Source organism: Polistes fuscatus, unplaced genomic scaffold (genome assembly GCF_010416935.1).
Source record: "Polistes fuscatus isolate 324 unplaced genomic scaffold, CU_Pfus_HIC Scaffold15, whole genome shotgun sequence".
NCBI classification, from domain to species: domain Eukaryota; kingdom Metazoa; phylum Arthropoda; class Insecta; order Hymenoptera; family Vespidae; genus Polistes; species Polistes fuscatus.
The window spans coordinates 2,296,816-2,307,423 of NW_025113053.1; the positions used below are offsets into that span (position 1 = coordinate 2,296,816).

Sequence of the window (10,608 nt, forward strand, 5' to 3'; positions counted from 1 at the left end):
AAATTAGATTATCTTATTTATTTAATGATCATTGGTCTATATACAGAAAAAACAGGTATTTCAGTTACTCTTCGAGCAAAGATAAAAAAAAGATATTGCGATCATTACCTGTTTTAACAAATAATGAGTTTTTACTAATGTAATCTCATAAACATATTCTATTATTCGTAAACATCCTCTCTATCTGCGACATAGCGGACTATAAGTCCAGGCGTTAATAACTTTTCTGCATCCATATCAGGAATTTCAAAACCAAATTCATCTTCTATGGCCATAATAACCTCTACATGATCCAAAGAATCAAGACCCAAATCATTTATAAAATGAGAATCCAAAGTTAACTGCAATAAAGATGTGGTTAGTTAATTCTATTTAATATAACATATACAGTTTAAACGCAAAGGTATAATGCATAACTGACATGTAAAATAAATAAAAATATAATCGAATTTTGTGATACAATCTTTGTAGTAATCATTTTATCGATGCATACAATACCTTTCTATTCTACAATATAAATAATATAAATCAATTTTATTACACATATATGCGAATAATAGTAATGCGTTGCCAATTTTGGAAATAGCTCGTTAAACTTATATATACATGTCAGTGATGCACAAGCACCACGACTCAAGCGAGGTGTTAGCCAGCTGTTTTCCCAGGAAGTTATCTTTTAAGATATTTCTATAAATGCATAAAGAATACTTTAACCATTTGAACCTCGTATTCTAATAATGTGAAATCTGAACAACAAAGTCTTATAAAATATAAAAGTTATATCATTTATCAATTAGTAATCATAAAGTTTATCTTTTACTTATTAATAGAAATATCTTTTTAACAAAATTGAAAATATTATTTCCTATAGCAGACAGATACCTTCTTGGGATCAATTTTATCATACAAATTGAGTAATAAAAGCACCCGCTGACGAATCAGGTCAAGCGACATTGGAGGTTTCAAGCTGTAGAGGCGCACCTGCTTGACTCGTAGCTCTTCAATGCCCTGTAAAATAATATTTTTTCTTTAAAATGGAATACCTTATCCGCAGTAATTTTGTCAAAAGAACGGACTACTAGTAGGACACGTTCTTCGATATTCTTCATCGATGGTTTTGTTTTATAAGTGCGAAGAAATCCAATTTTAACCTAAATATATTACAAATGCTAAAGATAGTTTAATTGTATAACTAAATAATCCCTATACTACAAAACATATTTTCTAAACTTATACAATAGTAAACGTATTGTTTTTTTTTTTTCATTCGCCAGATTGTATAGACTTAATTTAGAAGATATAATGTACAATAGTTTTATTGATAAATTATAAGATATGATACCAGATTTTGATATAATATAAAACTATACAAATTTATCGATTTTCGACAAAAGGCAAAAAAATAATGTCTACAAGAATAATAATCATTCGTGATAAGAACAAATTAGGAAAACCTTCAAATTGTAAGTTACATAATGTATGTATCAAAACACGTATCGGATCAAATGAAACGAAAAGTTCGTTGATTTTGTATAGTTTTTACAAATGTTTACCTGAGATGTTAATGGTACGACATTTTGTCTTGAACGATCGAATAATTTTCCGTAACAAGTTAGTTGCGTGCTAGCCCTATATAAATGCAACCGAGCAATTGAATTTCTAAAGATACCGGTATTTTTTGATAAAAGACGTGCTACAGTATAAGACGCCATTTTCTTATTCGACGAATGAAAGATAACCTCGCTTTACGAATTATGTCTGCAGTCGAAGATTAAATACAAAAGTGGTGGATAACATTAGGGAAAAGTTTAATTGACGTGCCATCTAGTGGTCCCATTTGAGAGACACCTATTGATCAAAACGTCGGTATATCTTCCAACTACGTGATTCAATAAAATTCTACAACTGTATAATTATTAAATCGGTCGAAATTTTTAAAATATACAATTGATCTACATAATTATTTCTATTTATATAATTAATAATTATTAACATAAATATATATTTATATAATGTATCAAGAAAGTCAATGAATTGAAATTAAATTCATAAGTAATGGCGGTAAAAATATTGATATTTACAATTTACAATGAGTTCGTGAAATCTTATTTAATGTTTAAAGTCAATTACAAATACTTTATTTCCAATAATTACAAATCAGTTTTACGTATGTACGAATTATAAGAGCACGATTCGTCCTTGTACTATATATTTCTTGCACTTGTATAAGCAGACAAATCTCTCTCTCTCTCTTTCTTTCTCTCCCTCTCTCTCGCTAACAACATTTTTACAATCAAATTTATTGATTTTCAAATACGAACTCGATAAAACCGCCCATTAATTTGTTCAAAGAATAAATATAAAAAAAATATTTCCTCTTTTTTTTCAGAAAAAAAAAAAAAAAAAAGATAATTTTTGTGGGTAATGATTACAAGTTATACATGAAAAACACAGTCATTCTGTAGAATGAAAATATTTTTTAAATACACATTTGGAAGCCGTATGCTGATAACGTTATAAACAAACAAGCAATTAATCATATACATTTATATATTATGAAATAATTAAAACTATTGTACATCTCTTCCTTCTGTTTTATTCGGAGACTTGAAAATGAAAGACAATTTATAATTGATAATAAATAATAATGAAAATGAGAACTTATAATAATTATAAGCAAGAAATGAGACATTTAAATAAATATTACTTGTCGGTGGTTTTATCGCTAAAACGAAAAATATCAATCCGTATATATTATAATATTAAACGACTCTTTAAAAAATGTTATCTTTTTTAACATAATATATGATTAATAATATAATATCCGGTCTCATAAATAATGAATAATCGGGTCTCATTAGTAATCCAATATAATAGATAATAATTTGTATTTACGCATTACGTCTATATTTCGTTCTTTTGTATTATTATTTAAATAAAATAAGTTTAGAAAGGAAAATACTTTTAACAGGACACGTGTATTCTCCCTCTTTCCCCTAAAAGACTATGCAACAAAATCTACCACCTGTCTTAATTAATACTGAATTTCGCTTTTAAAAAAAATACTTATCTATAATACAATACGTTAGAAAAAGGAACACACTCTCTTGATATTTTTTTTTTTTTTCGACGAATTTTGGAATAACGAGACGTGTTAGAAAAATTAATACGAACAATTTCGTAGAAAAAATTTCCACTTGGGATTACTCGCAGAAATGACATTCTAAGTTTGTAATATATAGAATACGTCATTCTCTATTCATGGGTAAGTAAAGAGGCACATTAATTAAGAGTTAACAATCGTTTGTATTTTTAACGCAACGAATAGTTTGGATAATATTATGTGTATAATGAATACAAGATGGAGTTATGTGAGAATACGGGACTGAACTTTGCATTGATATATACATCTCATTATTTTTAAATAATTTTACACGAGGAAAGAAATTTATTGATTTCTCGTTTCTTCAATCTTTCCATGTAACTTTTCTCGATACATTTTTTTCCATATCTGTTTAAAAACTTTGGAGAAAGAAAAAGAAAAACAAAAAAGACGAGAGGATTTTTTTCATTCTCTAAGACTCTAAACAGGCAGGGAAAAAAAATTAGCATTTTATTTCAGAGAAATGTCTCTAACTAATGGACAGCCATTATTTTTGATCAATTACTTTTAATCATCTAATCAAAAAGTTGATTACTTTCAAAAGTAAGTTTAATATTCAAAGTTCGTACCGTGCTCTCAATATTATCTTCATCCATTATTACATGTTTTTTTTTTATCACCACATTAGTGCTTTTCTTCATTTTTTTTTGTTTCCATTTTTTCCTCCCATTCGGCAATAAGACAAAATTCATAGCACTTGTTGTTTTAAACGGTTTATTGGTCAAAAACCATTTGCGACCGTGACCAAGTCAACGAGAGTCAGATAAATTTTGTATTATTACCTTTTGTCATATTCGTTGAAATATCTCATGCCATCCATCAATCTTTTTTTTCTTCTTTTTTCATTTTTTTATATTTTTATGGTTTTTTCTTTTTTGTTATTTTTTTTTTCAATTATTTTTTTTTTTTGAAGTGATAGATGCACGGAAATTTCAATTTCCTTCACTTCTCAATATCTTTCGCAAACATGAATGGACCCCAGTATGCTTCTAGGCCCCATAAAAAAGCACATTAGGGCATGAGAAAAATGTATATCGCATTACCTAGTTTTTTCAATAAATACATTTTGACCATATGAATATTTTTTGATGTATGACCCGATAAACGTACAGACAAAATACGCATTTATTTTCTTCGATTTTATATTTAGAGAAATAGTGTATTAATTTGTCTCATGAAAAATGATTAAATCGAATATTCTCTATAAATAAACGAAATAACATTATTAGGTAATAAGACATTTTTCCATTCATGAATTATGAGAAAGCTAAGGAATTATTTGAAATTGTAAGGTAAGTATGCACAATCGAGCGACAGTTGATCCATGGGTTACCTTCATGTTCTAAACTTCGTCTAAGCAAACCCATGAATCACCTATTTCTCTCAGATCTGCATATTGACCTAGAGCATGGCCGCATTTCATCTCAGAAAATGTATGAATTTTACTTCATTATTTCTACAATTTTTTTTTTTCTTATGATCATAAACCAAATACAAAGTATTTGATAATTGTATATCAGAATGGAAGGGGTCTTCCTTGATCGCACGGAAGTTCGCAAAAGTTCATATGTACTGGAATCTTCTATTCATTCGAAATTCTATCAAATGTGGTGAATTATATAAAATAGGATAAAGAAAAGAAAAAGGACAAAAAAAGAATAGAAACGCAAAGCAATAATGAAACAAAATTAGGAAGGAAAAAAGACAAGAAAAAAAAAATCACAAAAAGAAATGCATTAAATTTAAGGATTGACTATAAATAATATCTCATTTAAAAAAAAAAAAATAGATAACATTATATCGTACTTCTAAGCACACACACAACAAAAAAATAAACACTTGCTAATAGAAAATAATTACTTCATGCAAGCAACGAATATTTTCATGAATCATTTGATGCACTTAAAACGAACATAAAAAAAAACCTAACTAAATAAAATAAAATCTACATTTGTTTTTTTTTTTCGCATGTTAATAGAAAGTCAATCCAAAAATTTAATGATTTTATCCATATTTTTGAATATTTATCGCAGAATTATCTACCATGAATACAACGTCGTAAGATAAGTATCATATGAACCTTCTTAATTAGTTTTTGGCTACATATCTGGAGTATGACCATTTTAATTACACGGAGTAAATATTTGATAATTGGATAGTGGTTCTATCAATCAAATTCATACGATATATTAGAATTTATTGTTAGAACCAGAATCTTGATCAAGCACCAATACAATATTATTCAATGTATCGTGATAAATTGTTTAAAATTGAAATCAAAAATATAAATGATTCATTTTCTCGTATTATTCATTTACATTCAAATGTGAACATTTTTCAAAATTTAGGATTTCTTTTTATGTGGTTTAAAAAATCTTGTAAATATTGAAGAATGTTTATATACGATTCCTTATTCTTAATAATAAATAAAGTAAATTCATAGACAAAATAATAACCATAGAAATTATTCATAACTTAACTTAATTCTTGATTATTTTTGAAACAAAAAAAAAAAAATACAATGGTAAAATTAATCAGGTCTACCAAATGATATAGTATGTTATTGGGGCTTGAACATATGTTAATGCATATGAGGCACTGTAAAAGATATAAACTGTATTCTCTTAGAGAAAAGGCATAAATAGTAAGACATGAAAATCTGATGTCTATAAAAATAATATATATATATATTTTTATATATATCGTACAATAGCGATCAAGATTACTCAGCAGTAGAAAATTTTCCAGACAGATCTTGGTCGTATAAAGAAGACATCTTGAAATGAACATTTTTCTTTATAGAAGTTTACCATAAACACAATGATTATATATAATTGACGACAAAGGAGATGTAAAAATAAAAAGTTAGAATATCAGTTTTCTTGTACAGTGCCTCAAGGCAATATAAATAATCAATCCTACATATTTAATTTTTAAATAGCAGATAATTATTTATCGATAGTTCCATCCATAATATTATTTTTGACCTGAATACTAATATGTATTCCATCTCCGGACGCACCTTTGTCTTTTTTAGATTGTGAATTAGAAGCATTATCAAGACCTAACTTACTTAACGTGCGTAAAGCTGTTAGTGCTGCTTGATTACGACTTGCGTTCGCTGTTGGGCCATTACCATGACACACTTGCGGTGGATCTGTGCTTAGTGTTACAAGCGATAGATATTCCTTGTGTATTGATCCACCCTAAAAATTAAATATTCAATATTATATGATATTGTCGATTAGTAATTTTGGACAATAAGCACAATAAAATGTTCATACTTGTTTCGTTACCTTAGGGAAGTCACTAAATTCAACATTGAAATTAAATAATTGGGCTAAATATTTTAACTGATCTTTCGGAGATATTCCAGAATTTTGTTGTTGTCCACGTAATTCTTCAGCGATCACTTGAACGCTAGGTCCATTTCCTACTTTAGATTCTTGACCACCGTCCACTAATAACAAGCCAGGCACTAACTGACGTCCGATGGTACCTTAATGAATAGAAGGAAAAAAAATACCTTTTATATATATCACAAAAGATATCAAATATTCTATTAATTTCCACAAGATAATTAATAGAATATAATCCATTGTAACTATATAAAAGTTTAAAGGTATAACAAAATCTACGAATGAAATTTTAATTCTATCGATAGCTATGCAAATATCTCTTTTTACCTCCTACTGAATGACTTTGAGTTTCATTAACTTGATCGTCTTCGAGAAAAGTTACTTTTCTTGGTTTGCTTTCAGTATTTTCGGATTCTCCAGTTTTAATGGATGGTTTAGTTGGTTGTGGCTGTGGTTTGCTATACCCTAATTTAGCTAAAAGAGCTTCGGCCGCAGCTCTTTTAGCTAATTTTTTATTAGGACCATATCCGCAAGCCGAATTTTGTCCTGTCGTCACTTCTATTATAAATTCTCTACGCCGGGGAGCACCCTTTTCTTCTATAAGATTATAAACAGGTTCCCTTTCTCGTTTGGCTTGTTGGATATGAACGAGCCGTGAAACCGGATTAAGTTCATCCACAGCATCAGATTCTGCCCGTGGATCTTGATAAACCTTTATCAAATTTCTCGATTTTTTTTTCGTCGCGGGAGGCTTACGTTTCACGTTCGACAACCGATTTTGAACATTTACAAGTAACGGTGGAAGACGTTTTAATTCTTCTAACATTAATTCTGCTGCTCGTTTCTTTGAAACCTAAATAAATTATTCGTATAACTATAACGTATTACATACATTGTAAGCAATATATATGCGTATACACATACTTTTTTTGAAGATCCTTCTCCGACAGTAGATTTTTCTCCTACGGTACACTTAGTCACAAATACACGAATATGAGGTTTACCACTTTCAGATACAACTTCGAAACTAACGGATAGACCACGTTTTAACGCAGTCTCGTGAACTAAAGAAACAGGACTTTTCAAGTCGGCATTAGGATCATCAATTCCGGTTAATGTTCCATTGCTATTAGTACAATTAGTTGATACCTCTTCTGGTAAAGGTAATTGACGTAATTGTTCCAATGCTCTTTTTGCTGCGTCATGTCGTGCCAATTGGGCTGTCATACCTCGACCAGTAAACTCTCGCTCGCCGACCTACAAATTTGACATATACTTTATTAATATTAACTTTCTTAATGTATACGTGATAGAAAAATCAAGAAAAATTGTATACCTTCAAGGTAACGATATACATCATTGGTGGTGTAGTTTCAGCATGGTACCCATGATTAGGAGGCAAACTGGAATGTAATAATCGCGGATAATTGGCAAAACTATACGTAACTAATGGCTGCAATCCGGCTGGCGGAGCTTGTCTGAAGGTATAGACTGTAGGTTCTCCTCTTTTCATCGCCAATGCATTTAATTCTACTGTTGCTGGTACGTTTCCTTTAAAGAGAAATTAAAAAAAAAAAACCAAATAAGTTCAATGAAAAGACGTAATGATATGCAAAATACCTAAGTAAAATGTCTATAGTCTTTGAGAATACATAAATATACGACTACCTGAACCAGGTGAACACTTCCCCGGATAACCAATTCTCAATGCTTTAGTAGGTTTTAGCGGAGGCTGTCTATACCACGTTTTTCTTAGTGCTTCAGCAGCTGCGCTGTGTTGAGCTTTCTTTATGCTAGGTCCATCCGCTACGTACTCTTCTTCTCCAAGTTTTAACGTTACAGTGAATCTTTTTTTGTGCGCCGGTCCTTCTTCATTGGTCAGTCTGTATTGATGTTGAATTTTATTAAATCGTGCTAACTCATTTAGCAAGCACATTGGTGTTTTTTCTTTCATGTTTGCCAAAGCTGGATTATTCACGTTAGCATGATTTTGTTGCGATGGACTATGATCCCTAGTCTCTCCGTTACCCTTGTTCGTAGATGGTTTAGATTGTTCCATGATTTGTTGCTGTTGTTGTTGTTGTTGTTGCTGTTGTTGTTGCTGCTGCTGTTGTTGTTGTTGTTGTTGCTGTTGTTGTTGCTGCTGCTGTTGATGCTGCTGATGTTGTTGACGTTGTTGCTGTTGAACGTGCTGTTGAACTTGATTCTGTTGGTTATTCTGTTGTTGCTGAAATTGCGTCGATTGAATATTTGGATTTTGAAGGGTCACGGAGACTGTGTTTGTTTGATCCTTTAAACTAACGCTGACCATAGTACCTGGATAAAAGACTAAATATTACAAACAATGATTAACTCATTGAAACACAAAGTTCTGATGGAATATTACAATATTTTGCACTATTATATTTCGCGTAGATAGAATTAAAGTAATGTAATTAATATGAGAAAGACGACCTTTTTGAAATATATACAAAATTGTTATTTTCAAAGCTTACCATTGGAATTGTGTGCATTCATACTCATCAACATTGGTTGTCGTGGATTTCCATGTGGTGGTCCATGGTGCTGCAAGTGATGTATATGTTGTTGATGGGGGGGCATGGGCAGTATTTGTTGATGTGGATTCCGATGCGGTATTGGATGCTGCGGCTGATGTAAAGGGGCCATACTAGCCTGCTGCATAGGGCGCATTGGTCCTCCCATTCTTTTCAAAATTAATAATAAATCATGTATTTTGTTACAATTGCAAAAGAAAATTGACAACTAATGAACGTAATACCAACCTATTATGATCTCTAAGTTGATTTGGCATTGAATGGTGTTGGTGGCGTAACATCTTGTAAAAATCTACAAAAAAGTAGAAAATATGAAATTATTTCTTCGTTAAATATCACTAACACATCAAACAAAATGACACATTAAAGGATGAAGGAAGTTGACATAAAAAGAATTTCGAATAATATAGGAAATATGAAAATATTTGTAAAGAAATAAATATTAAACGCACCGTAACTAAATGTCAATGAAAATAAAGTTTTACATAATGAAATAAGATGATAAAAACGATAAATTACGATTCGGGATCGTTTTTAAAACCGTTAACCGGTATCTCCCTCATTTCAGTTGATTGTTCTCAAGTAAGCACTGACAATCCTATAATAAAATGGACACGAAAACGATGCTCGTAAATCACTTCCATTATTGCAATGACGCTAATCGTTTTAAACGCAATTTAATCTATAAATAAGTCAGTCGATAGACGTTGGGCTTGGCCCGGTTTTAACGAACACGGAAGTATACGATACGAAATTTCTTACCAAATATTTATTCTATTTCACGATAATGATTTCTCTCGGATTAACAATGAAATATAGGTCGAAACAGACCGTGTTACTTTATCGAACACTCCCAGGCCCTTTGCACAGCTATTGGCAAACAACAAAGAAAAGTAGTCTGTAGACTAAAATGCGGCCATTTTGGTATGAGACTGTCGACCAACGTTTTCTGACCCTTCATGTCTACGGACCGCTCCGTTTTACTGATTTTTACAATATCGATACTATCCATCTCGTTTTCGTTATCGTTATCGCATCCTATCGAATCGAATCGCATCCTATCGTTCTAAACAATCGAATGATTACTAGGAACCGAACGAGATATTTACGAAGAAACGGCCAATCACGCGCTAGATATATTCGGTAAAATGGCGTCTTTTCCTAGATTCTAACCTATCACAATACAGCATAGAAAATTTCATTTATTCGCGCTAATGAAATCTAGCTTGACGATTACACACAATTAACATATTTTAATAAAAAATTAATATTTCCTATTACGAGTAAAATATTTCCAATTAATACGTCATTTTGTTTTTTTTTTCTTTTTTTTTTCCGTCTCAAGGAAATAAAGAAAAAGAAGAATCTTACAAGATGCAATTTATCGATTTAAGTTTCCTTATCATTCTTAATAATTTCGAAGTTAGTTATGTATGTAATGTTTCACACATTTAAATCCTCGAATTATCTCTAGATACTTCTAATTATATTATTATTTATTACAAAGATTCTGTACCATAATAATTTACTG

The 10,608-nt window shown here is 30.4% G+C and overlaps 2 protein-coding genes across 10 annotated transcripts; both read right to left on the reverse strand.

Annotated features, from left to right (window-relative positions):
- Positions 1–3: 3 nt before the first annotated feature.
- Positions 4–1,803, reverse strand: LOC122514745 (acyl carrier protein, mitochondrial). Of its 3 annotated transcripts, none has more exons than XM_043631764.1 (3): positions 1,554–1,803; positions 928–1,008; positions 4–341 (listed from the first exon to the last, which is right to left on the reverse strand). In XM_043631764.1, the coding sequence occupies exons 1-3, from the start codon at positions 1,710–1,712 to the stop codon at positions 162–164; spliced, it is 420 nt and encodes a 139-aa protein (XP_043487699.1). In that variant the 5' UTR covers positions 1,713–1,803; the 3' UTR covers positions 4–161. The 3 variants fall into 3 exon arrangements, with proteins under 3 accessions (XP_043487699.1, XP_043487697.1, XP_043487698.1); XM_043631762.1 differs by having other exon boundaries at positions 883–1,008; XM_043631763.1 differs by lacking the exon at positions 928–1,008 and adding an exon at positions 1,044–1,151 and having other exon boundaries at positions 1,554–1,797.
- Positions 1,804–5,255: 3,452 nt separating this feature from the next.
- Positions 5,256–10,068, reverse strand: LOC122514746 (double-stranded RNA-binding protein Staufen homolog 2-like). 7 transcript variants are annotated; one of them, XM_043631766.1, is made up of 9 exons: positions 9,909–10,068; positions 9,306–9,369; positions 9,018–9,226; positions 8,188–8,850; positions 7,859–8,073; positions 7,447–7,779; positions 6,850–7,375; positions 6,448–6,662; positions 5,256–6,369 (listed from the first exon to the last, which is right to left on the reverse strand). In XM_043631766.1, exons 2-9 carry the CDS (start codon positions 9,356–9,358, stop codon positions 6,112–6,114), a joined length of 2,472 nt encoding a protein of 823 aa, XP_043487701.1. In that variant the 5' UTR covers positions 9,359–9,369; positions 9,909–10,068; the 3' UTR covers positions 5,256–6,111. The 7 variants fall into 7 exon arrangements, with proteins under 7 accessions (XP_043487701.1, XP_043487700.1, XP_043487707.1 ...); XM_043631765.1 differs by having other exon boundaries at positions 9,840–10,068; XM_043631772.1 differs by having other exon boundaries at positions 6,460–6,662; positions 8,191–8,838; positions 9,840–10,067.
- Positions 10,069–10,608: the final 540 nt, after the last annotated feature.

Coding starts and splice junctions, on each gene's coding strand:
- LOC122514746 (XM_043631766.1), bottom strand. CDS start 9,358: ATGTTACGCCACCAACACCATTCAATGCCAAATCAACTTAGAGATCAT. Junction 7,376..7,446: donor GAGAAGGATCTTCAAAAAAA/GTATGTGTATAC, acceptor TAATTTATTTAG/GTTTCAAAGAAACGAGCAGC. Junction 6,370..6,447: donor TCCCTAAGGTAACGAAACAA/GTATGAACATTT, acceptor TTTAATTTTTAG/GGTGGATCAATACACAAGGA.
- LOC122514745 (XM_043631762.1), bottom strand. CDS start 1,712: ATGGCGTCTTATACTGTAGCACGTCTTTTATCAAAAAATACCGGTATC. Junction 1,009..1,553: donor TCGTACCATTAACATCTCAG/GTAAACATTTGT, acceptor ATTATTTTACAG/GGCATTGAAGAGCTACGAGT. Junction 342..882: donor ATAAAATTGATCCCAAGAAG/GTATCTGTCTGC, acceptor TCTTTATTGCAG/TTAACTTTGGATTCTCATTT.